This window comes from Trachypithecus francoisi, unplaced genomic scaffold (assembly GCF_009764315.1).
Source record: "Trachypithecus francoisi isolate TF-2019V2 unplaced genomic scaffold, Tfra_2.0 Lachesis_group17, whole genome shotgun sequence".
In the NCBI taxonomy this organism is placed as follows: Eukaryota; Metazoa; Chordata; class Mammalia; order Primates; family Cercopithecidae; genus Trachypithecus; species Trachypithecus francoisi.
Genome location: NW_022681462.1, coordinates 104,680 through 131,066, shown reverse-complemented (window position 1 = coordinate 131,066; position 26,387 = coordinate 104,680). Strand labels below are relative to the sequence as shown.

At 53.6% G+C, this 26,387-nt stretch overlaps 1 protein-coding gene across 3 annotated transcripts; it reads right to left on the bottom strand.

The window, feature by feature from the left end:
* Positions 1-26,387, bottom strand: MAL (mal, T cell differentiation protein). 3 transcript variants are annotated; one of them, XM_033238807.1, is made up of 4 exons: positions 25,335-26,387; positions 5,800-5,967; positions 4,258-4,383; positions 1-614 (listed from the first exon to the last, which is right to left on the bottom strand). In XM_033238807.1, exons 1-4 carry the CDS (start codon positions 25,425-25,427, stop codon positions 540-542), a joined length of 462 nt encoding a protein of 153 aa, XP_033094698.1. In that variant the 5' UTR covers positions 25,428-26,387; the 3' UTR covers positions 1-539. The 3 variants fall into 3 exon arrangements, with proteins under 3 accessions (XP_033094698.1, XP_033094699.1, XP_033094700.1); XM_033238808.1 differs by lacking the exon at positions 4,258-4,383; XM_033238809.1 differs by lacking the exons at positions 4,258-4,383; positions 5,800-5,967.

Genomic DNA, 26,387 nt, shown 5'->3' with positions numbered 1-26,387 from the left:
TTGAACATAAAGACACTTTATAAAGTATTTCACGGGGTTACCATCTTCCACCTTGGACCTCTGGAAAGATCTGTGGGGTGAGTTTTAGTCCCCACGACACGCGGAACATCCATGAAGACTGAAAACGTGCCACAAGAGGGGACGCTCGGGAGAGCCTGTGGAAAATTCCAGCAGGTAGTTATCGAGAGGTGGTCCAGGGGTCTGCAGGCGATCTTTGTCTTCTTCTCAGGTCAGTCCCCACCTCCCACCCCCAAACAAGAAGTTCCCCTTTCACAAACAGGAGGTGACCCTAGTAGACAGCGCAGCCGTCGGAGGTTAGACGCAGCGAGCTCCCGACCCGGACGCGAAGGCACACGGGAGAGTAAACACAGCACCCACAAGCAATAGGGCAGGGCTTTTTGTTGTTGTTGAGGGCGGGGTGAGGGGTTGTTTTCTTTTTTCCACCGTCAAGGGCATTTCTGTTTTCTAAAACGTTATGCCGGACGGTGGAGCGGCCAGTTAACACCATCTGGGTTTTCAGCTCAGGTTCTGCTGGGGCTTTACGAAGACTTCCATCGGATCAGAGAGAACACGGCGTGGACCACGTAGAGCAGAGTGGCCACGTAGGAGAACACCTGGAACCAAGAGAAACGGCCGTCAATGGGTTTGTGCAGGAGGGCGAGGCACAGCATCTGCACTGCATGTAGCCTCACACGGCGCAGGGGCGCCAGACCCAGAGAGCTTGGGCCGCCACTGCTTCTCACCCCTCACGTGGACGCCCTCCCTGCTGAGCCCAGGCGTGCACCACATCCTCTCAGTACAGAGCTCCGTGTGACCTAACAACCGCCTGGACCTGGTGTGCAAGGTCAGACTCTCCACTACCACCCAGCATCACACGGGTCTCAGCCTGAGGTCTCGGCTGACCTGAGATGGAGTCCTCAAAGGCCCCTCCAATGAAAGCATCTCAGGCAGGTAACTGTCCAGGGACAACTTCCTCCCCCAGCAGCGAGACCAGCACCCTCCAGCTGTGGTCCTGGTAGCTTGGTTGAGAGATTGTAAATACCTGGGTTTGCTGGCCCTGGTGAAAGTCTCCATGCTGCCCGGACATCCTCGCCCTATCATTATTTTTTTTTAGGGTTCTTAATATCACAGGTGTGGCTGAGGGAGCCAGACTTCATAGGAAGTGAGGGACAGCGAAGGGGAGGAGGGATTTTGAGCTTTTGTCGAAAGGAGGGGCCTTACCGTTGGGACCATCCAGTCAGCCACCGTGGCCCTGGGAGCGATGGCCCTGCTCGCTGGGGACTTGCTGCGTCCTCCTGAGCACTGTCTGCTCCCATCACCCCACTCCCTGAGGCCTGCCTGCTGCCGAGCCCAATCTCTGCACCTGGCTTTGTGACCTTGGGTGGAGGTCAAGAGTTTCCAGCTCAGGCATAACATCCATTTAGGGCGGCTACGCCTCTGTGACTCCTGAAAATGCCCATCAACCCCAGCCCTCAGGGTGCCAGCTCTCCTGCCTCTACACCTGGGCAAGCCCTTTCCCTCATTGCCTACAGGCGGCGAGTAAGCCGAATGATTGAGTAACACATTTAAGAGAACGTATCTGGGGCAGGCAGTCAGACCCCAGTGGGCAACCCTCCGTAAAAGGTGGGCATTCCAGACCAACGAGGGCCTTTGGCAGAAGCACCTTGGAAGTCCCCAGCAGGAAGAGCAGTGGAGACTCATTTTCCAATGGGGTCAAGGGAACACGTAGAGCTGGGCACGAACGGGCAAATTTTGGCTTCAGAAAGCTCTCTCCCTAAACTGCAGCCATCGCCGCCCACCATTGTATAATCTAGAAACCTCCAGATTTCTCCAGAAATGTGCATCTCGTCCCAGTCAACTTCCACCAATCCCCGGGGTCCCTTTGGCAAAGCAGCTCTGCCACCCACAAAGGAGAGAGGGAGGAGCTCAGCTTGGAACAGGCCCTGATTAGTAGCCACAGAGTGGAGGTGAGGCAGGCCGGCTGCTTCCAAAACCAGGCTGTGTGAGAGAGGGTGTGAAGTGCCTCCTTGCACCCCAGTATCCCCTGGACTGGACGTGCTGTGGTTGAGCGGGTCTGGGATTGAATCCTGAGTAATGAACTTCTTTCTCTCTCACAGTCAGATGTAGTTGATACTGTGAGTTGAAAGGCGTGACTTTACATCAAACACCATGCAGATTTCCCCTTGGTGGTTTCATTTGGGTGCATCTGCCAGCTGAGAACACTCTGGTTCTCAATTGTAACCCTCCTGTCTGCATGAGCATATTCATGTCTATCCATCTCAACTGAAAAAATGGGAACATGGTCAATCATGGGATGGATAAATAGCTGTTGGTCTATTCCTACAAGGGAATACTACACAGTAATGAGAACAAACAACCCGCATCTACACACAGCCACTTGGGTGAATCTCACAAACATAAGGGTGAGAGAAAGAAGCCACACGAGTTTCCACTGTATAATTCCACTTATATGAAGTTCAAAGGTAGGCAAGACTGAACAGGTGCTAGAAATCAGAATTGTGGCCGGGCGCGGTGGCTCAAGCCTGTAATCCCAGCACTTTGGGAGGCCGAGATGGGCGGATCACCAGGTCAGGAGATCGAGACCATCCTGGCTAACATGGTGAAACCCCGTCTCTACTAAAAAAATACAAAAAACTAGCTGGGCGAGGTGGCGGGCGCCTGTAGTCCCAGCTACTCGGGAGGCTGAGGCAGGAGAATGGCGTGAACCCAGGAGGCGGAGCTTGCAGTGAGCTGAGATCCGGCCACTGCACTCCAGCCTGGGCGACAAAGCCAGACTCCGTCTCAAAAAAAAAAAAAAAGAAATCAGAATTGGGTGGTGGGGGGGCACAGTGATGGGAACAGGACTTGAGGAGATTTCTGGGAGTGGTTTATCAGGCCCTAATTCTTAGTCCAGATGCCAGCTACACAGGGGAGTTCGCTTTATGAAAATTCATCAGGTTGTGTGCTGGTGACTGGCCCTAAGTCTTAGTCCAGACACCAGCCACACAGGGAGTTCGCTGTATGAAATCTGTTAAGCTGTGGGCTTGTAACTGCACACCTCTCTGGCTGTGTGCTGCCTTTGATAAAAGGTAAAAGAGAAAAGTCAGAAGGCCGTAGAGCCTCGTGGTTCTCAACTAGAGACCTGCGCGGCAGGAAGGGACATTCATTCCCCTGGCTGGGTTTTTCCATCAAGTGCTGACCCACTAACCACATCCCATCTACATTTCGCAACCCTTGCCCACAATAATTTTATGGAAATTATTATCAGACACTTCGCTGATGTTTGTTAAAAGAGAAGACTTGGTTGGGATGGGGGACGTATGAAGCTGCCTTGGGAGAAGGAGATGAGAGGGACTTGTGTGAAGAAGATGGAGGGTGGTTCACCAGCCTCTCCAGGAAGGAAGATCAGTCAGGATGCCACCTGGCTGTGCTGCTGCTTGGAAACCAGCCACGTTGGGAAACGGGCCAACACAGGAGATCACCACATTCTACCTTGGGATTTGCATAATTCGTAGGTCAAGTTCTAGATATCTGAAGAGTGCTCTCTCTGAAACTTCTTACTTTTTAACAATACCCACAGTCAGAAGCGTGTTTTATATCGTAGACTGGTGCAAGGGCACACATGCTCAGCTCTGAAAACCACGTGATGAAACAGTATATTCTGTTACCCTGTCATTCTGATCCAGTCCATTAAGAAGAAAATCCTCCTGGCTCCAGTGTCCCCACCCCTGGCTGGATGCTTCAATGGACGGGCACGTGGGGAGAGTCAGGAGACCCATGTGGCCAGACTCACAGCCCCAAACCAGTGCTGAGGGTGTGGGGACTGGGCCCCCAGCCTTGATGCTGGGCCCTACGATGCCTGGTGATCTTGGGCCCGTCACCCACACTCTCTGGTCCACTTCACCTGTGAGATGGGTGTCATAATCCTGGGTTGTAGGGTTGCCGTGGATGTTGAATAAGATTGTTCACAGAGCACCTGGGCAGGGCGTTGGGCAGCTGCATCCCCTCACACGTCTGCCCTCTGCAAAGCCCACCCAGGCCTGGGGCATGCAGCCCTGGCCAGACGACTAAGCAGAGCCTTGGGCACGACACGACACCCCCCTTCTTCGGGGCTTTCCTGCTTCAGGGATGAAGGCAAGGTTTGACCTCACTCCAAAGTTAGTGAGCTGGAAACAGAGGGCCTGGGCAGCCTCTACACACACCCTGCCAGCCGCGGAGCCGCCCGCTGCGGACACAGCCCCGGGTGCCCGGACTCACCACGGCAGCAATGTTTTCATGGTAGTGCCTGTAGGTGAAGCCGTCTTGCATCGTGATGGTGGCCAGGGCCTCCAGGACTGAGGCGCTGAGGTAAAAGAGGGCAGCGGTGCAGTGGTAGGCTGCGTCCTGCGGGGCAGACGGAGCGTCAGAGGGATGGGGAGAGAGAGACGGGACCCAGATGCAGAGCTGAGGTCCCCTCCACCCCCGTCCCTTGCCTCTCCCCCTACTTCCTTTGAATCCCACCCCTCCCAACCTTGTCACGGGGGTCCCATGCCTGCCCTGCTGTGCTGAGTCTCACTTCACTGCTGTGGGGCCAGAGCGAGCACTTCAGATGGGACATGGGTCTCCCCTGAGGAAGGGTCAAGGGAGAGTGGGGGAGGGGCCAGCAGCTTGGGGTGTCCCAGGGAAAAGCTCGTCCTGGATCCGAGAAGTGTGCATGGCCACAGTCCAGCGTGGGTGCGGCCTCACTGGCCGGTGCAGGAGGAGGGAGGACCATGCTGTTTCTGTTGTTTTCTTTCATGGCTTATTTTTGGCTCCTGGTATATTTAAAAGCAAAAAAGGGCTCGGCGTGGTGGCTCACGACTGTGATCCTAGAGCTCTGGGAGGTTGGTGCAGGAGGATCTCTTGAGGCCAGGACTTGATACCAGCCTGGGAAACATAGTTAGATCCCCATTTCTACACAAAATAAGAAATCTTAGCTGGGTGTGGTGGCGCATGCCTGTAGTCCCAGCTACTCAGGAGGCTGTGGCAGGACCATCACTTGAGCCTGGGAGGTTGAGGCTGCAGTGAGATGAGATTGCGCCACTGCACTCCAGCCTGGGTGACAGAATGAGACCCCCAACTCAAAATAAAGAAATAAATGAAAGCCAAAAGGTACTAAAACAGGGTTTTATGTAGTTGTGATTTGGAAGTGATTTTAAAAGTCTAAGTAGCAGAGCTTTTGAGAGTGACAGGCCTGGCCAAATGGCCCCCACCACCCCTACAGCAGGTAACGGGCAAGTGTCCTACATGTAAAAGTTACCTTTTCGTGGGCCTCAAAGCAGAATTTATACAGAATAACGACCAACGGCCACTTCTGTTTCCCTGTGCTCTGTGGCAGCCCTGCTTGGAGCTGGACAGTAAATATGGCCTGACCCTCAGAGCCAGGGCCAGTTTCCAGAGCCCAACACCTCAGTCAGCCTCCAGGGCCCTGCTCCCCTGAGATGAAAACAGCCCTCGCAGGTGATGGGAGGGGCAGGCAGGCACCTGGTGGGCACAGGTGGTGTGGGGGCTGGGCAGCTGGTTATCCATGGAAAGGCAGTCATGCAGGAGAACACAGAACAGGTCCAATGAGGGTTGGCAGTGGAGACCTTGCCTCTGCCCCTGCCTCTCCTGATTCTGCTGCTGGGAGCCCTGGGCAGGCTCAGCCTTGGAACATGGTGGGGTGACGTCTATGGAGAAGTCTCACCTGGCACTGGAAAAGCCCACCCTACCGGACCAGGGGCCAGTACTACTTCCGTCCCGCCCCCCACTGCAACCAGCAGTCGCCCTGGCTGGACTCACCAAGGCGACCCAAGAGGCCTCTCCCCCGTGGGCTCCAATGAGGTACAGGACGATCAAGGTGGTGGTGGCCACGAAGCAGAACACAGACACGAACATCACCCAGCCCTGGACCAGGGGCCAGGGCACCAGGGAGGAGGCCACCAGGATCCACACCAGGCCCCCGAAGATCTGCGGGGGAGGAGAGGGGTGAGTTTCGGCCCAGAGGAGAGCCCCAGCCCAGGAAGGGCCCCCGGCCAGCGGTCACATGGGGTGACTGGGTTGCAAAAAACACAGGAAGCAGGCAAAGAGAACAGGGCAGGCATTTTCCTCTCCAAAAATGCATCTGTCATCCCCGCCAGGCCCTGTGCTGGATCTCAATCCCAATCCCCAGCATGCCTGCTCTGACTAACTTTTAAAGAAATTTTTTTCTTGAGACAGAGTCTTGCTCTGTCACCCAGGCATGAGTACAGTGGCGTGATCTCGGCTCACTGCAACCTCTGCCTCCCGGGTTCAAGCGCTTCTCATGCCTCAGTTTCCTGAGTAGCTGGGATTACAGGTGTGCGCCACCACGCCCGGCTAATTTTTCTATTTTTAGTAGAGACGGGGTTTCGCCACGTTGGCCAGGCTGGTCTGGAACTCCTGATCTCAGGTGATCCGCCCTCCTCGGCCTCCCAAAGTGCTGGGATTACAGGCGTGAGCCATCGCGCCCGGCCTAATTAACTTTTTAAATACGGATTTAATTTTTTATTTAACAAACACTTATATCAGACCTGCATTCCAGGCACTATCCTATGCACTTTACAAATAATAACTCAGTGATACTCACAGCAACCGTATGAGTAATGCCGACCCGTTTGCCAGATGAGGAAACTGAGGTAGGTGGAAGTTAAGTAACTCATCATTCCAAGAAAGGACTTATGCCATTTGGTATTGTCATGAGAAGGGCTGCTATTTCTTCTGATATTCTAGCCTTCCTACTTGCTTTGATATTAAAATGTCTTTTTTTTTAATGCAAGGGTAGTGACCAGCAGATCTTTTTGGTCTTTATTTGGCAAAACAAATTAGCCACACTGTCAGTGGCTCTCTGGCTTCCCTTCTTGTGCTTCTCTCTCTCTCTCTTTCCTTCCTTTCTTCTCCCCCCCCTTCTCTCTCTCCCTTCTCTCTCTCTCCTTCTCTCTCCCTCTCTCTCTTCCTTCTCTCTCTCTCTCTCTCTTTCTCTCTCTCTCTTGCTCATTGTTTCTTTTTCTGGATTCAACCCCTTATATTCCCAAGTCCAGAAAGTGTTCTGACGACCAGATTTGGAGTTTGAATGGAGTAACCCAGGCCAGCCTTGTCTCCTTGGATGGCTGAGGATGGGCGTACAGTGAGGGAAGTACAGTCCTGTGGTTATCCAGAATACACCCCAGTTGACGTCGCCAGGGTCAGTGAGCTCCATACAGTCAAAGAGGAGCAGACACGGAGGCCAGCAGCACCCCTCAGTAGCCCAGCCCAGTTCCTCACTGTGGCTGGACACATACAAAGCCGCTCCCCACCGCAGAAGGGTACGTACAAACCCTGCTCCTCACTATGGACAGGCGCGTACAAACACGAGCCGAGACTTTCTGCACTTCTCTTTCTCTTCTCCTCATCTCCCCCTGCGCCGCTCCCGCCCCCAGAAAGAATCAGCTCAGCCTCATCCATATGTTCCACACTTGGATGAGGACGGGGCTCAGAGCACTCTAGGCCTATGTGGAGATTCCTTTGCAGCCAAAAGCCTCCAAGGTACTACAGATGCATCTGGGGGGGCTGAGGGTGGGGCTGCCCTCCCAGGCCTGTGTCCCCTGTGGTTTGAATTCACATAGCACCTTGACCCCCCACCTCCCTGAACCCACTGACCACCTGCTGGGTTAGAGCTACCACTGTCTTCACAGGTGTTCTCTGAGCTGCTTGGCTGAGAAGCAATCAGGAGAGAATTGCATTTAGGTAGAAAAATCAGTGCAATGAAGACTTTGGATTTATTAAAACCAAGTTGTCCCTAAGGAATCAGATGTGGGCATCTCTGACCAGAAAGCGTCCTCTGCTGATGGATCTTAGGCTGCCTGAAGGCACGTGGCAGGGGCGGTGGGATGCACTGGGAGCAAAATCAATTAAATAAAAATGCCCAGACCGCCATGGAATAAGATGTGTGTGTGTAGATTTCATCCACAGCTGAGTTTCAGATCCAACAGATTATGCGGCCTTTTCCATAATGGGCACTGATGGAGGGACAGGAGCGCATCGGTGTAGGCAGGGCTTGGATTCAGGAGGCACATGACGGTGGCATGGAGAAACGGGAGGATCCAGCAGGCACATCCAGTGGGCAGAGGGAGGCCCCGGCCTGGGAACCCCTCTCCTAAGCGCCCTTTGCCTGGCGGCTACGTGACCCTCCCAGGAGTACCAATTTAAGTTGATTCCTTGTTCACACAGTCTCGGGGAGTCGTGCACGCCTTCTCTGTAGCGCTCGGCACAAACACAGGTGTATTGGGTTAGGGATAACTTGGGGCTTTCCCTGACCAGGTGATGGTGGGCTTGAGGTCTGCCTTGCTCACAGCTGCCTCCCTGGTGGGGACCCGGAGAAGACCCATCCAGCCATGCGTCCATGTCCAAGTCAGCTAGCAGGACTTTGGTCTCCTGGTACCTGGGTGTGGCTAAACTGGAGCCACTTATGAACCAAATCCCAAGGGAGCAGCTTGGGTTGCACATGGTGGGGAAGAGACTCCGTTGTGGAATCCCAGTGGGACCCCGTGGGCCAGAGGCGCTTATGGGTGACCAGTACGCATGCTATCGAAGAATACTGAATTTCACAGTGAGTAAACGATTTCCCCCTCCTTTACTGTCTTTGGTTTCTCTGATGAAGGCAAGAAGGGCGCAGGGTGGAGCCAGGTGTCTGGAGTTCTCTAATAGCGCGGATAGGCAACGGTAAACTGGATAGTAACATTGTTTCTATGCTTCTGGTCGCAATGTCATTGTTTTGGGAAAATTAACTGTAAAATACATACGAAGTGAATTAATGCACAGGTGGTACCTGGAAATGGCAAATCTGAGAAGGTGGCCCTCAGCTCCTGTCTGTAGAGTCATCTCCACTCCATTCTTCCCGTGTGGCTTGAGACGTGACTGATATGAGGAATCAAGGGCAGGAAAAGTGAGGGGAAGTCAGTACGAGGAGGGCTGGCCACAGCCTCCTGTGTGCATCTTGCTGGGCACAGCCACAGCCTGGGCTCTGAGCTTCCAGCAGCTGCGCAGAGGGCCTCGAGGTCAGGCCAGACCTCTGCCCTGTTCCAGTGTGTGCTTTGACCAACCTGGTGAAGACTATTTTCCAGCTCCCTGGGAAAGTCCATGCTGCCCACACTGGCACGTGGATTCCTGCTGTCTATCGTGGGAACCCTGTCCACAGCTGTCCACAGAACAAAGTGTACTGTGGGTTTAACCCCAGCCCCCGTCCCCTGACACATCTCAGGATCCCACCCAGCCTCTGAGGGCATCACCTTGCAAGGATGTCCTTCAAAAAATGAGGCTGACTTTTTTCCTTTGCGTGGCGTATTTAGAGCGGTATGTTTCCTAGTGAGATGGTGGGGAGATCTTATCTTTTTCTTTCCTTAAACAGCTTTATGAGCTATAATTCACAGCCCATACAATTCCCCCATTTGACACGGTATGATTCCCGAGTTTTCAGAATATTCACAGATATGCGCGTCCATCACCACAGTCGATCTTGAAACATTGTAATCACCTTGGAAAGAAATCCCATGAGCTGTGGCTTCCCTGCCCCCATTCCAAGCAACCACGAATCTACTTTCTATCTCTATAAATTTATGTATTTTGAACTTTCATATGAATGGAATCATTCGATACATGGACTTTTGTGACTCACTTCTTTCATTTAGTACAATGTGTTCAGGTGAGAAATTCTCTCTGAAGGGGACTGATACAGAATATCTCGGCTGTCGCAGCCGCACAGTGGCCCATTTGGACCCCACCATTCAGGGGTCCTGGGTGACTGTGTCTCATCTCTCTGGAACCTCCAACACAGGAGCATCTGAGGAACGGCGTTCCTAGGGACGCTCTTACACCAGTCCTTGCCTGTCCCAGAAACATGTGAAGGTGCAGCTAGTGACAGATGTCTCAGCACAGATGACATCATGACAGCTGGGGCCTTTGCTCCCAGGAGATGGGCAGTGGGGCGGTGGGCATTCCCCTCAGCACTGCCCAGGAGGTGCCCAGGGAGGACTGCAGAGCCCAGGGTCACAGGGGCTATCTGGGGGGCGGGGCGGAGGAGGGTGCAGAGCAACCCTGAGAAGAAGAGGAGGAGACGGGAAAGGCGCAGCTGAGCCAGGAGAGAGTTCATCCCCGGCCAGGTGTCTGTGGAACAGAAACAGCTGCTGCCTCAGCTGAGTCATGACCCCTTCCCTTCGGAGCACAGACCTTTGCTGCGGTCTCCTCCGGGAGAATTCTAATGCAGAGGTGCCCTGCTGGCTCCCTCCCCTTGGCAGGGGACTCCCGCCTGTCCTCTGAAGTCTGCAGGAGGCTGCAGCAAGTGATTCTGCCTCTTGGCCTCAGTTTCCTCTCTGCAAATGGCAACTCGCAGCCGTCTCCCCATGCTGTGGGCTGGTGTGAACTGGCTGAAACTATGGGTGTGAGTGTGAAGCTTCTGGCACTGAGCCCAGCACTACCCATACCCGGGAATAAGACGTCGTTCAGGCAGGAGACTGACGGCTCAGCAGAAACAGACACATAAGCAGCCACTTAAGATGCAGGTGGATGGCCAGGCGTGGTGGCTCAAGCCTGTAATCCCAGCACTTTGGGAGGCCGAGACGGGCGGATCACGAGGTCAGGAGATCGAGACCATCCTGGCGAACATAGTGAAACCCCGTCTCTACTAAAAAATACAAAAAACTAGCCGGGCGAGGTGGCGGGCGCCTGTAGTCCCAGCTACTCGGTAGGCTGAGGCGGGAGAATGGCGTAAACCCGGGAGGCGGAGCTTGCAGTGAGCTGAGATCCGGCCACTGCACTCCAGCCTGGGCGACAGAGCAAGACTCCGTCTCAAAAAAAAAAAAAAAAAAAAAAGATGCAGGTGGACAATCAGCCCCGAGTGGGCAGAGCAGCCTGGACAGGTGCATAGGGTCAGTCGAGCCTTGGAGAGAGAGGTGGACTTAACTGGTTAACCAGGCCAAAGAACTGGGAGAGGCTCTCCACGGGGTGGAAAGGGCACATGCCAAGGTCAGAGGATGCTGAAGCAGCTGTGAGGGCTTCGGAGGCTGAAGGCTGGGCAGCTGGGCATGGGCCAAGGAGTAGCAGAAGGTGGGGCTGGAGGCAGGGTGAGCCTCCAGCCCTGCTGTGTGCAAAGCTGAGATTTGGTGTAAACCATGAGTCAAAGCTGGTTCCTGCCCTGCTCCACCTACTAAATGTACAGAGAGCAAGCAGAGTAAGAAAGGCACCCACACCAGGGAGATAAGGCACTCCTGGGCATGGAGCAGTCTGTTCCAGTCTGGCTTCAGGACCCCACTGGCCAAATATTTGTCCAGAGCGAGGGAGTAGGTGAGGGTTCAAGGATTTCCTTTCATCAAGGAAACTCCAGGTGGCTCCCAGTCTCCAGGCGGCAATGCACAGAGGCAGTTATTTTGAAAACATTGCTGGCACCCTGGGGGCACGGTCTGTGTTCCCCTTTGTTTCTGCCAACAGGCCAGACTTCCCCCGGCCCCGCAGCTGCACCCCGTCACTGTCCATCAAAGTAGAGACGGTACAGCTAGCTGGGTGATCTCACACAAAGGTCTCCAGTTGGGTGGCTGCAGAGGGACAAGGGTTGAGTGCTCTGAGTCCAGGGTCTTGAGTTAGAAGATGGGGACGGGGCCTCGGCAAACACTCTGTCGTCCTCAGCCCTGACTATATGTTAAGTCACCTGGGGTGCCTTTAGGAAAAGAACACCAAAGCCCAGGACTCATGTCCACAGTCTGATTCCCAGGAAAGAAGCAGAGAGATAGGACAGACGCCCCGCACTCTTGGCCAAGGCCTCATGTTGTGTTGCCATAACATAAGTCTGTGGGCGATACTCTGTAACTCCTGTGAGACAGAAGAGGAAATGGCTCCTGTCTTAGGGCCCTGCCTGCCTTCCAGCGATGCCAGTCGACTGCCCCCGTCCAGGTCCTGCCCCACCTCTCAGTGCAAACTGTCACCATAGCGTTTCCTCTCCTCTCCCCTCCTGTCCTCTCCTCGAGCTTGGGTCCCTGTCTTGCCTGGAACATGAGACTAGCTCGTCCTTGAGTGTCCTCTGAACTCTGAGATGCAGCCTCACTGTCTGAGGATGGGGATCGAGGGGGTTGCGTGAACGTTTGGAGGCCCCTCCCAACACTGGTACGACAGAGCTGGAAACCAGCCATCTAATTCAGGCCAGTTGGGGGTGCTGAGCAGAGGTGAGCTTCTCTAAGAACATGGGATAATGTACAAAACTGGACACAAAAGGTTCCAAAGAGTTCACATCCATGGTCTACCCAATGAAATGATGTTTGTGAAAAAAATTTCTGTCAGGAATTGTCTTCCTGGGAGCTCTCGTGTGAAATCGGAGAAGCTTCTCATGTTTTCTTTCCAAATGAATCCATGGGAAGCAGCCAGGGTGCTTAAGGGGTGTTTAAGGATATGCACTTTGGAGCCAGGGTTGACGAGTTTGAAGTGAGCTCTGTTGGTAGCTGGGTGACCTGCTGTCCCTGGGCAAGTTATTGAATCTCTGTCCCTCATCTGAAAAGTAGTGATAACCGTAGTTGTGACTCAGGTTATATCTGCAGGGGGCCGGCACCTGGCTGCCACTAAGCTCTTGCTGTCACGACGGTCTTTAGATGAAGCAGCCTCTTCTGTAACTATGTGAAAAATCCAAAATCCCAGCAGTCTGAATATGATCTCAATACGCACAATCATCTACTGCAAAACTTGTCCAAAGAGAGCCAGAATATTTAAATAACCTCAAGAGAATCAAAAGGGAAAAACCTACAGCCTCCAGAAACCAAAAGTTGAGAAAAATGTGCCTTGCCCTGCACAAGGAAGCACAAAGGGCACTAAGATAGGAGCCAGCCTTGCCTCCAACAACGGGCCTGGTCATGGAGGACGGGAAGAGGCATTCTCTGGCACATTCTTGAGATTCATCTGGAGTTTCCATTCCCTGTGGCTGAAAGAACTCTTCATCCACAGTCCCCAGAGTTTCTGCTGCAGGGCTGGGTAACCGAGGCAATGCAGAGGCCTTGCTCAAATTCTCTGGATATTTTTCTGGGGCTCCGTTTCACCCTGTTAGGGCCTCCACAAGCGGAGATTCTTCCAAGGACACATCAAGCCGTGAACCAAAGAGGTCTTCCTAGGCAAGGCTTTCCATCTACACACCTGGGGGCGTGGTCCCCAGAGCCCAACAGCACGGAGCACGTGGTGTGTGCCTTTAAAGGCATATGTGAACAACAGTTTGTGCCTCGAATTCTTGAGAAGTAAAGGAAACCGGCCACAGGAGAGAGGCTGAGCACCACTGCTGAGCCCCCCTGCCACTTAGGTCAAGTGGCAAAAATCATCTCCCCAGGAAGGAAAAGAAGAGATGTCCTCGCCGGACGAGGGAGGCATTCGGATTCATCCCCCTCTGCTGGGAGGACTGCAGGAAGCTCCCAGCCCTTCTGTGTCCTCCCAAGGCCACCATGAGGAGCACCCCCAACTCATGTTGCTGGCAATCTACTCACTCACTGAGTCGTTTTAGTAGCCAAGGGTTATTTCAATGCCAGGAGGACATTTTGTGTAGGTGATCTGACCAGAAAAACAACTGTGTGGTTCAGGAAAGGCTCAGCAGTCTGCCCAGCTCAATGGGATAATTGATTTAAAGCTAATCATTCCAGGAGTGAGACAGAGGGTAGGAAGCATTTTTCTGTGTGTATGTATGTGTGTGTGTGTACATGTATGCTTGTGTGTAGGTGCATGTATGTGCCCATGTGTATGTGTGTGTATGCACGCACGTGTACTTCTCTGTATGTGTTTGTGTGCAGGTGTGTCTGTGCATGTGTGTGTATGTGTGTGTATGCACGCACGTGTACTTCTCTGTATGTATGTGTTTGTGTGCAGGTGTGTGTGTGCATGTGTGTGTATGTGTGTGTGTATGCACGCACGTGTACTTCTCTGTATGTATGTGTTTGTGTGCAGGTGTGTGTGTGCATGTGTGTGTATGTGTGTGTATGCACGCACGTGTACTTCTCTGTATGTATGTGTTTGTGTGCAGGTGTGTCTGTGCATGTGTGTGTGTGTGTATGGTGCTGCATACGCATGTGTATTTGTAAGTGTGCATGTGCCTGTGTATGCGTGTGTATATGTGTGTGCACATGCATGCATGTGGGTGCATGTGAGTGCACGTGTGTGTGTGTGTAGGTATGTAGAGCCGGGTTAAGGATGAGCTACTGTAGAGGAGGTAAATGGCACAACAGGCTTTGATGCCAGGATGAAGTGAAGAGGGCCCCGTGCACCAGGTGGTGGGAGAATGAAATGCACAGAGCAGGAGCTCAGGGGAAGACCCAAGACCCCTAATGCTGAAGGCTTCCCCAGAGTCCTGCAGCTCTTCCCCTAAGAAGAAGCATCTGAGAGGGAGGGCAGGGGACTCTGCTCCAGTTCCGAGAGGCAACGAGCAAACCCGGCTTGGCTTCCTTACTTTTGTCAGCCTACCTACCTCCCGGTACGAAGGAACTCAGTCCCAGCAAGCCAGAGAAGTTTCCCTCACTCGCTCAGTCACTCATTCAGCCACTCACCCACTCACTCGCTCAGTCACTCACTCACCCACTCACTCAGTCACTCATCCACTCAGTCACTCACTCACTCACTCACTCAGTCACTCAATCAGTCACTCACTCAGTCACTCACTCACTCACTCACCCACTCAGTCACTCACCCACTCACCCACTCAGTCACTCAGTCACTCACTCAGTCACTCACTCACTCACTCACCCCCTCAGTCACTCACTCAGTCACTCACCCACTCACTCAGTCACTCACTCACCCACCCAGTCACTCAGTCACTCACTCACTCACTCAGTCACTCATCCACTCACTCACTCAGTCACTCATCCACTCACTCACTCAGTCAGTCACTCTGTCAGTTACTCACTCACTCAGTCGCTCAGTCAGTCACTCAGTCACTCAGTCACTCACTCAGTCATTCAGTCAGTCAGTCACTCACTCAATCACTCACTCAGTCAGTCAGTCAGTCAGTCACTCACTCAGTCACTCACTCACCCACTCACCCACTCTGTCACTCAGGGAGTCACTCTGTCACTCACTCACTCAGTCACTCACTCACTCAGTCACTCACCCACTCAGTCACTCAGTCACTCAGTCAGTCAGTCACTCAGTCAGTCAGTCTCTTACTCGCTGACTCATTCACTTGGTCATTCATTCACTCACGCATTTAACAGATGCTGGGAGTGGCATGGTCAACACTGAGGCAGGCTCACCCAGTGAAATGGATCTCATTCGAAGACACACTTTAATGAACGGAGCCCACCTCTCCCTTTCTCTCCTTTCTCATGCAGTCTTGTGACAGTCCCCACTGGAGCAGCTCTGGGTCCACCAAGGGTGGATTCAGGCCCTGGTGAAAGTGTCAGTGTCTAAGCAATGGTGACCAGATACGAACGCCACACAGGACAGGGACAGAGCCCGGTAGTTGGCACAAGATGCCCATCTTGTGGGCACTTTGGGAGGCCGAGGCGGGCGGATCATGAGGTCAGGAGATTGAGACCATCCTGGCTAACACGGTGAAACCCAGTCTCTACTAAAGAATACAAAAAATTAGCCAGGCATGGTGGCGGGCGCCTACAGTCCCAGCTACTCAGAAGGCTGAGGCAGGAGAATGAAGTGAGCCCAGGAGGCGGAGCTTGCAGTGAGCTGAGATCGCACCACTGTACTCCAGCCTGGGCAACACAGCGAGACTCTGTCTCAAAAAAAAAAAAAAAAAGTCTAAGAGCTAAGTTCAGGGCCATGGTTTATATTAACAAGGCAAGTTGGAGTGGGAAGAGCCCCCTGTTCAGGCTTGCAATCTCACCCGCCTTGAGCCTCAGGGAAGCCTTCTCTCCCATAGCACACACAGCCAGCAGGACCAAGTGACTGCTGACTTAATACCCACCTCCCTCACGAGCTAGAGGACGGTCGGTCACTGGTTCCTGAATGAATGAAAACTCCACTCAGATCCACAGATCTAGGGGTTTTCTGATAGGCATGTCTTCACTTGAACGGAAAATTCTCCTACCACGTCTACACCCGGTGGCCTTACCCAGCAGGACAAACAGAAACCGAGAGGTTCCATGAAAATACAGGGTAAGCCACCTGGAAAAGGCAAAATCCGTGGAAATGCTAGACCAGACAGGAGTGGCTTAAATGCAAGAAAAACAAAAGGGATTTATGGGAGTCACCAGGTAGGTTAGTAATGTGAACAAACCAACAAAACAGGTGTACAACTGCAAGAGAGAGGTGAGAAGAGGCAGCCTGCCCCGGGTCTGGGAGGGTCCAAGGGAACTGGAACTCCCAGAGTCTCTTGGGGATTGGCGGCCTTTGTCAGTTTCACCCTCTGTCCACCTTTGAGGTCAAGGACTTATCTTATGATTCATCAAAGTTGGGTAGGTGAGAGTGGAGACCTGAGCCCTTTCCCTACCGATGCTTGCTGAAAATGTTTCCGAGTTCTTGATCTGGGCCAGGAATGTGGGCAGACTCAGGGTGTAGGCGCGAGACAGACAATAAGCAAAGGTCTGCAGGATGTGCTCTGAGTGCCGGGAAAGGGTGCTAGGAGGGTGGGCTTCCCGGTGGAGGTGATGGGTTAGCTTGGGTCTAAAGGGCCACCTCCAACAAAGAAGCATTCCCACTGCCGCCCCCAACCCGATCACAAATGGAGATGAAGGAGGTCTGTGGCTGGTTTTAGAAAGAGTCCTGAGACCCACAAGCTGGGTGGTTCCTTTCCTGCCAGGCCCCTCAATCCAACTATGCCCACCTGCCAAGCAGCTGGGGGCCAGGATGGAGGTTGGGAGAGGTGAGGGCACAGGTTTTTGCCAGAGGCTGCCCCCTCCCTGAACCGATGCCCTTGCATACAGCCGACACACTGACACTGATGACAAATCGCTTTTGAAAGCTTTAATCTGAGCCCACTGGTAATTCGTTCCTATGCCTGTGGGCAGATGTAGCTATGTGTCACTCAGAACCCAAAAAGCTCTTCCTGCCCATCCTGGCACCTGCTGGCGAGTGATGCAGAGAGGCTTAGAAAGCAGCCTGCTCCCTGGGCAGAAGGCAGGCTGGGGCTGCCACCCTGTCCCCCACCTCCTGGCTGTGCCATCAAGCTCTCAGCCGAAAACACACTGACCTCTGACCTCAGTTGTTCCTTCCTGGTGAGAGGAGAGCCACTGGGAAGGCCCCAGGAAGGTGGTGTCTGTGCAGGACTTGGTGACCCCAGGGAAAAGTCAAGTGTGCCCTCCACAGCCTGGCCCAATCCCAATCCTCATGCAGCACCTGCCTGAGAATGGAACAGAGGGCACCTATGGCAAAGGTGATGGGGGCAGGCCTTGCGGACCCCGCCGTGGGCAGAGGTCGGCCAGTTGGTTTCAGAGCAGATGTTTAAATTATTAGTCAACTAGTAATAACAACACTTGATAGCTATGGGGCAGTAGCTACGTGAGGCAGGTGCTGCTATGTCCCCATTTTACTGATGCAGAAACTGAGGCACAGTTACCTACCCACGTTCCCACAGCTGCCGGGTGCTGCTCTGACGAGTTGGCTGAGGCCCAGATCCAAGACCCCATGGGTGTGACAGTTACCTCCTGCGTCTAGGGTCAACTTTGGAAATGGCCATGAGATTTTTGTTTTGGTGACAGTTTCTCACTCTGTCACCCACACCAGAGGGCAGTGATGCAATCACAGCTCACTACAGCCTTGACCTCCAGGTTCAAGTGATCCTCCCACCCCAGCCTCCTGAGTAGCTGGGACTATGGGTGCAAGCCACCATGGTTGGCTAATTTTTTATAGTTTTTGTAGAAATGGGATCTTGCCATGTTGCCCAGGCTCATCTCAAACTCCTGACCTCAAGTGACCCTCTCACCTTGACCTCCCAGAGTGCCGGGATTACAGGCATGTTAACATGGAGGAGGGAGAATAACCAATTAGTCGTTAGGCCACTTCCAGCCGGCTTTTCCCTCCCCAGCCCGCCACTGAAACAATGAGTCTCAATAGCCTCTGTTCCTTCAGAGGAAAGCAATAGCAAGGTTTGTGTTTAAGACACATACAGCACAAGATGAAATGCCAAAGAATCCCGCTCCCTCTTTGGCAGATGCCGGCCTGCAGTTCAGTCTGAAGAAGCGGGAGGGGCCGCCATGCAGACCCCACCCCTCCCCACTCCACTCACAGGTCAGGGGACCTAGACCTATGTTCTTCCCCATGGCCTTATTCCTGGAGTGCCCACCTCCTGGGCCCCCTCCCTCCAAGTTGGTTCTGGGACTTTCACTTGCTGCCTCCTCCCCCTGCCCTTCCAGCCCCTCCCCTCCCAGCCCACTGCATTCTCACAGGGACTCGAGGCTCTGGCCAGGACCTGCGGGTCAGTGAGGCTGGCTGTGGCTGGTGACAGGCTTTCCTTCGATTTCCTACATATGTTTTTCAGGACCCAGGGCTTGGGTACATTAAAACGATTTGCCCAATACTAGGGTAGAGCACTAGGTATGAATGCGGTAGGAGCGGCAGAGAGCCTGGGGAGACGTGCTGCAGTCAGTCAGAGTGTGGCACATTCATGACCCCAAGAAGGGAAATGACTGTGCTGCTCGTGCCCAGCCAGGAGCTCACTGGGAACCAAACCTTTCACCAGGGTGTCAAAGGCAATTTGGAGCCTTCCAAATTGATGAGAGACCACGAGGGACCTGCGCCATGCTCCACACCCTTGGGAACAATCTGAAAGCTGTGAGAAGGAGCTGGCCACACACCCCAGAACATTCCTCCTTCAAGGACGAGGAGCACTATCCCCCACTGTCCTCACACCCATCAGCACCAGGAGGGAACACCTGCTGGGTATCCTATCAGCACCTGCCCCTGAGGCCTGTGGCTCCAAATCATCGTGTCCAGGGACTGAGCCTGTCAGCACCTGCCCCTGAGGCCTGTGGCTCCAAATCACCGTATCCATGGACTGAGGCTAGAGGGGCCAGGAGGAAGTCCCAGAGTAGATTAAGTCAGCCCCCAGGCCCTTATAGTTCAAGTCTGGCCGGCTCTATCCTGTGTCAAGGCAGGTCCCAGGTGGTCCAGTCCCTACTCCCAGCCCGTTCTCTGGAGAATGTGTCTGGGCTCAGGGCAAAGCCAAGCCACTACTGAGGCCGTGCAGAGCGAGTCTCTGCTGGAGGCACAATGTGCTCTGCCCCTCGCCTGCTGGTGTGGCGAGTACAGGTACAAAATTCAGCCCTTGTCCCTGGCCGACTTGAGGGTGAGCCCTGCTGGCAGCAGCATCGTGGGGCTTCCTACTCACTTCTGAAAGCCCTGGGACAGAACGGGTGCCTTCGCACCAGTCCTGGCCTTGCCCCATCCCCGTGAGTGGGGGAGTGACTTATGAAAAGCTAACAGGCAATCTTTTAAAATGTAGCTCAGGTGTGATGACACGTCCTACAGTCCTGTGGATCTGAGCCCTGTCATTGCTCAGCAGTTTCCAGGGAGCAGCTCAGAGTCACTGAGTCCTCACCAAAGCTGGCCTCTGATCCTGAAAAGCTGGAGAAGTCACTTCTCCACCAAACCCCTGTGGAACCTCTGTCTAGAACACTTCTCCTCCCTTTAGAGGGGAAGAGAGGAGAAAACAGGGCAGATCAGGCAGTAGCCCTCTCTAAACAGCTACAGAGAGGGGACAGAGCTGGAAGCCAGTGTACACAGTCAGGGAAGGCCAGCTCAGACACCATCCTGTGCTGGCCAAGCAGGGCCTGCTCCACTCCCTGGTGCCTGTAGGAGAGGTTCCTAGCTAGAGCAGCAGGGAACTTGCTCCAGGAAAAGAGGAGGTCCCTGGACTGACTTGCGAGAACCTCAGAGCACCTGACTGCTTGCCCCAGCCTCTCCCTGAGAACTGTTCCCACTATTCTGTTCCCCTTAAAAATATCAAGAGGGTGGCCTGGCCTCCAGATGCCTGCTCCAAGTCTCAGAGAGTCAGTGGAGGGTGTGCAGTGCAATGCGTGTTCTTCAACCTGCCTTGGACCTCGTGACTCAGAACCTGCAGGGTGTGTTTTTGACAAAGAGGCCCAGAGGAGGTGAGAGCTTCCCAGTGGTCCTGAGCTGTCCCTTCATTCTGTTGGGGGAGAGAAGGGACCCCAGCCTTGCCCAGGGCTGCCAGGTGGGCAGGGCTGCCTACTCAGGATCCCAGGGTGCCTTCTAGTGCAAGCAAACTCTCGTGTGGCTGTTTAGGTGAACAGAGAAGGCTGGGCATGACCTGCTCACTGCCAGAAGTGCTTGCTGGACCCTGGAGACCCAGTGACCCAGGCAAGTTGCTCCCTGTCTGAAAGTGAGGTTTCTGTGACTCTACGTCTCTGGTCTCCTAGGAGTTCCCATGCCACCTTCTCAATGCAGCCACAGCTTGGCTCACCTAATGCAAAACTGCCTCTCCGGCCCGTGGCCCAGTCCCGGCTCTGTCAGGCTGGCTCTTCCCCAGCCAGGTAGAAATCTAGCGTAGGTCCCCAGACTTCTCTGTTCACTCTTAATAAAAGTCCGGTCGCTTTAGGTCACAGAAAAGGTGTCATTTTCATCATTACTCTGTCCAGTTCACTGAAACTGTCAAAACTGCAAACTGATTTCAGGCGTCTCCCCACCCCAACCCCAACCCGTGATGTGACCGCACTTCTCCTGGTGCTTCTGAGGCACAGAGGAGGAGGAGGACATGCCCCTGGAGGGCTGGGTGGCATTCCTCAGGCTCTCACTCACAACCCTGCCTCCTTCATGGCCTGGGGAGGAGAGGCTGAGTAGATGATCTCACAGCCCTCTTCAGCCACTTCCTTCACAAGTCCTGAAAGGGTAGGGGTCTCTCCTGGCACAGGGGTCTCTCTATGGGAGACCTTGCGTCTGGGGGCCACAGCTGAGACATAAAGTCTTCCCTGCGAACCTTTTGTTCCCTGAATGGTGGCTCAGTGTCATGAAGCCCCTGGCTTAGAATGGAGAAGGAGGAGACAGAGAGTGGCTCCAAAAGGAAAAGTTCCTCACTGGGTGGGACTTTTGCAGGGGAGCAGACCAGAGGCAAAGCCCTGGGTTTTATTGGAGGAGGAGAGAACATCGGCCATTTCACCTGTGGCCTATGCGGGGCTGCGCTGATGACCCCACCACCTGCAATAGGGGCAGAGCCTCTGTGACTTTGGAGGTATTTGGAAAGGCAGTCTCACTTCCTAGTTGGGCCTGCCTTCCTCTTCCTGTGAGAACTCTGCAGATTTCAGAGGTCAGGAGGTCTGGGATAGGGGTGCAGGGCCAAGGAGAGATTGCTATGCCCCACCCTGAGCTGCCACCCTCACTTGCTCCAGTGGGCAGTCCCCTCACCATAGAAGTGGTGCTCCACCCTGATCGCCTTGGACATCTGCGCCTCCCAGGCCGTTGGGAGGTCAGGCATGGGAATCTGAACTATGAGTCATCAACAACTCAGTGGACTACAGATTTAAAAAATAATCAAGCATTTCACACCCATCGGATTAGCAGAAAATTACAAAGTCTGATGTTACCAAGTGATGAGGAACAATGGCGACTTTCATGTGCTGCTGGTGGGGGCTGGGGAAGGTCCAGGTTTAGCCTGAAGCTTAAACAATTGCGGGGATCATCTTTATAAAAGAATACAAAATTAGGCAGAGTCTTGGAAGGGGCTCGAGTAAGGAGGGGTCTTGAACTTAATTAAACATCATCGGCTTCCCAGTAAATCTGCTCCTGGGGTGTGTAAATTGGAATTACTCTTTTGGATGGCAATGTAATAACATCTGGGAAAATGACAATGTGCATATCCCCTGTGACCCAACAAGTCACATCCTCCACGTGTTTATGGGAGAAATTTCCAACAGGTAACTACAGAGGCAAATATGAGAATGTTCTTGGCAATGCTGTCTGCAGTAGCTAAAGGCAGCAAATTGGAACTATCCCAAGTGTCTATTAACAGAAGACTGGATAAACAAAGTCAACATGTATAAATCTCAGAACATAATGTTGCCTGGAAAGCATGTTGCAGAAGGATATGTACGGTATGCTGGCATTTTCATAAAGTATGAAAACGTAAAACAATGCCATGTGCAGGTCATATGTGTGCAGTAAAAGTCTAAACTGTGCTTAGAAGTGAACACCACATTCAGCCTACAGGTGGCCCTGAGGATGGAGGGAGAGAGAGGATAAGATAACAGAAGGATGTCTAGGGGGCTTAGATGCCATCTGAAAGCTTCATTTCCTTAATACATAAAAGCAAACAAGGCAAAATATTAAGATTTGACAAAGTTGGGCAATAATTATGTAGGTGTCTGTTAAAGTATTATATATATTCTTCTGTGGCATTTGAAATATTTCTATTTTTGTTTTTTAAACGAGGTGAAATTCACATATCATCAAACCAATCATTTTAAGTTGACAGTTCAGTGGCATTTAGTGCATTCATGGTGTTGTGCACCCACCAACTCAATTTAATTCCAAAGCATTTGCATTACTCCCAAAAGGAAACCCCATAGCCATTAAACAATTGCTCCCCTCGGTCCCTGGTAAACCAACAGGGTTTGTGTTCTGTCTCCACAGATTTATCTCTTCCGGATATTTTATATAAACGGAATCATATGCTATATGACCTTTTGCGCCTGGTATCTTTCGCTTAGCATAGAGTTTTCAAGGTTTATCAACTTTGTAGCACGTATCAGTAGTTCGTTCCTTGCTATGGCCAGGTAGTATCCATCGTTTGGAGATGTCGCACTTTGTTATTTAGTTCATTGCTGATGGCCACTGGGCTGTGTGTTATTGTGAAGAGTGCTGCTATGAACATGCATGTGCCAAAACTAAAGTCCCTGCTTTGAATCCTTTGATTATATACCCAGGAGTGGAATTGCTGGGTCAGAGGGTCATTTTTTGAGGGAACACCAAACTGTTTTCCACAGTGGCTGAACCATTCACATTCTCACAAGTGACATACAAGGGTTCCAATTTCTCCACACCCAATACTTGACGTTTTCCATTTTTTGGATACTAGCCAGCCTAATGGGTGTGAAGTGGTATCTCATTGTGATTTCTTTCTTTCTATTTATTTATTTAATTTATTTACTCATTTATGTATTTTTTTGAGACCAAGTCTCACTCTGTTGCCCAGGCTGGAGTGCAGCGGCATGATCTTATTGCAACCTCTGCCTCCCAGGTTCAAGCGATGCTCATGCCTCAGCCTGCTGAGTAGCTGGGACTACAGGCATGAGCCACCACGCCTGGCTAAGTTTTTTTAAAGTTTTTTTATTTTTAGTAGAGACTGGGTTTCACCACGTCGGTCAGTCTGGTCTTGAACTCCTGACCTCAGGCGATCCACCCACCTCAGCCTCCCAAAGTGCTGGGATTATAGGCGTGAGCTACCGCACCTGGCCTCATTGTGGTTTCAATTTTGTTTTCCTAATGCCTGATGATGTTAAGCATCTTTTTATGTCCATATTGGCCATTTGTACATCTTCTTTGTAGAAACCTCTGTTCAAGTCCATTGCTCATTTTCTAATTGGGTTGTCTTTTTGTTGAGTTGTAATATTCCATAATTTTAAAAAAAGCCTCCCCCGGGGTGGCCAGCGCCTTCTCAGGCCCTTTAATTCGCCATTCCTTCCACACATCTAACATATACAGCTTCATATTTACAGTCCAAGCAGAGGAGAACTGAGAGGCTTGGGGCCAGCTTCCTCCTCTTCTCTCCCAGGCACCTGCTAGCCCACCCCTAATCTAGAGCATGAGGAAGACGCCTGGAGGTGACTGTGCATTGCGGGTCTCCTGGGAAGTGAGGAGGGGAGGTGGGGAACAGGGGTGAGGTGGAGAAGTGACTTTCTAAGTTAGCTGAGAGAAGCGTTCTGGGCGAGGGGGGAGTTGTTTCTTCTGGAAGCCCCGCTACGGGCAGGCCACAAAGCCATGCCGCGCTGGCGGAGCAAGCTGCCAGTAGTAGATGGTTTCAGGGTTTCCCACACCCCTGGAATCTCTGCAGCATTGGTGGGTTGGGTGGGAGCCTCCCGTCACCTTTCCCGCAGATCAGATCGCCCCGTCTCACTGGACTGTTCCTACTCTCAGGGGCACTCCCTCTTGTATGTCGAAGGCCAGCGGGGGCTGGCTCTCTGTGAATGGTGGGACTGCGTTCATTGGCGTCCGGGGTTTCTTCTAAATGTAACTGCTTTGATTCTGCCCTATCCCTAGGATTTCAAGTCACCGGTTCCACCCAGGTTTGGGTTCGACTCGACTTTCACCCTAAGTTCAATGATAGCCCTGCTCCCAAGCCGCCGCAGCCCTCCTAGCCCCTGCCCCCAAGCCCTCCTTAGACGAACTGACCTGCTCCCTTTGGGGTTCACACCCTCCCCCTCCAATCAGGCAATAACAACCTGGGGTCCAATTTTTAAACAGCCAGGCTCCGACATTTTCTTTCCCGTCCAACTCTCCACGCCGGTGCTTCTGAGGGTGGGGTGCCGGAAAAGGTGTCCCTGAGGCGGCGACGGACCGCACCCACAGAATATACAGGGCACACCCCGCCCAGGTGAGGGCCGGCGGGTCCCGGGGCGCTGAGGCTGAGGGAGGTCACTTCGGCTTCGCGACACCGTGAGCGCTTATCAGGAGTTCTCAGTAGGAAGCGCTTTCCTGCAGCCTCAGGCAGAGACCGTGCGTGCAAGGCGGGACCCACAGCAGGTGCAGAGGCCCCGCGGCTGCCCAAGGTCAGCCGAGGCACGCGGATCGCTCTCTCCGCCCCCCCGGCAAACCCCCGTCTCCTCCACTCCCACCCCACACACGGGGCAGAAGGACTGCGGCCGCGCAAACTAGGGCCTCATTTCCAGATCGAATTGGTCGCAAATACGTCCCCACGCCAGAAACTGTAAAAGGCCAGAAGAAAATAAACCGGATTCAACTCCGTCTCATCTCCAAATCTCGGTTGGTAATACTAACGTTTCTTTTGCTGATTTTTTTTTTCCCCCACACTGTCTCCCTTGAAAAAGCTGCGCACTTCTACCCAACCGCGCAAAGCGCGGCGTGAGCTTCGGTGGCGCAGCGCGCGTCAGGCGGGCCCGGCGCGCAGCTTTGGGTCCAGCGCACCAAGAGCCGTCCCCGCCTGACCCGCTGCCAACATCCGACCCCGGTTGGGAACCCGGTTTTTCCTCCATAGTCCTGTAGACTGTTTCCATCATTCCGTTGGTCTAGAAGGGGACAAACGACCGGAGGTGGGAGGGGACTTCCCTGGCTTGGTCCCTGCCCTGTCCCTGCTGCCCCGATGCTCCCGGGACCTGCACAGCTAGCGGATCCAGTCCGACAGCTGTGCTGGGCGCCCGAGACAGCGCACGGCTCAGCCCACCCCGTCCCTTCCCCGGCCAGGAGTCACTCACAAACTCGAAGATGAAGAGCAAGTCGGGGAAGGTGGTGAAGACCGAGAAGCCACTGGGCAGCGTGCTGCCCCCCGACGCCGCTGCGGGGGCCATGAGGGCGTGCTGGCGTCGGCCTCGGGACTGGATGCGCGCCGCTCAGACTGCGTGCAGACCTCTCGCTTGCTCCGCGGAGCCCAGTGGCCTGGGCGTCCCCGCGCGCGGGTTAAGAGCAGGGGAGCCCGAGCAGAGGAGGGAGGAGTCCCGGCCGCCGCCCAGCTCCGCCCCCCCGCCCCACGCCCAGGGAGACCCGGCCTGAGCGCCGCGGGCACCGCCCTGAACCTCTTCGAGGGCCCGCTGCGGGCGTGCAGAGCTGGGGACGGTGGACCTGACTCCTGCGTTCCAGCCGTGGGTGCCACCTCTTGTGGGAAGCAGGGCAAAACCACTTTGGTCAGGCGCTCCTCATGCTTTTCTCGCTTCGTAGGTGACCAGCATCTCCTAAGAATGTTAACCATCAGTAACCGGGACCCCAAACCTCACCAAGGCACCCCTCGGGTCACCATTGCTCTAACTTTGAATTTGGGTCTCCTTCATTTTGCCACTGGATGCATTAATGTGCGTGACCCACAGCTCCGGGCGGCGGTTTCCTGGCGGAACGGGACCGCCGCCACAGGCTGGGGGTCTGCAGTGGGGGCTGGGATCAGCCCTGGCTGCCTGCCCGTTCCGCGTCCCCCAAGCCGGCGCTGGTTCGGCGCTGGGAACGTGCACTGGGGCCTCTCTACTTGGCACTGCGCGTCTGCCTGAGGGTAGGAGGTTGCTCCCAGCCGTGCCGGCCCCAGCAGAAGGCTGCTCAGGTGGTGGTGCTGGGGCAGGTCTGCCTTGGCTCCATGGGACAGGAAGGGACGTTACCAGAAGAGATTCATCGCTTTCTCTTGGTCTGGGCAGCCCGGGCCTTTTGAGGGTGGGACCGCTGCTACCCCACCCGCATGTTCTTTGCTGCCTGTTGACCGCCAGTGTTTCCTGTTTTGTTTCTCTGTTTCAGTATTTATTATTTTTTGCCTTAAAAAAAAAAAGTAT

Coding starts and splice junctions, on each gene's coding strand:
- MAL (XM_033238807.1), bottom strand. CDS start 25,427: ATGGCCCCCGCAGCGGCGTCGGGGGGCAGCACGCTGCCCAGTGGCTTC. Junction 4,384..5,799: donor AGGCCTCTTGGGTCGCCTTG/GTGAGTCCAGCC, acceptor TCTGCCCCGCAG/GACGCAGCCTACCACTGCAC. Junction 615..4,257: donor ATGAAAACATTGCTGCCGTG/GTGAGTCCGGGC, acceptor TCTTGGTTCCAG/GTGTTCTCCTACGTGGCCAC.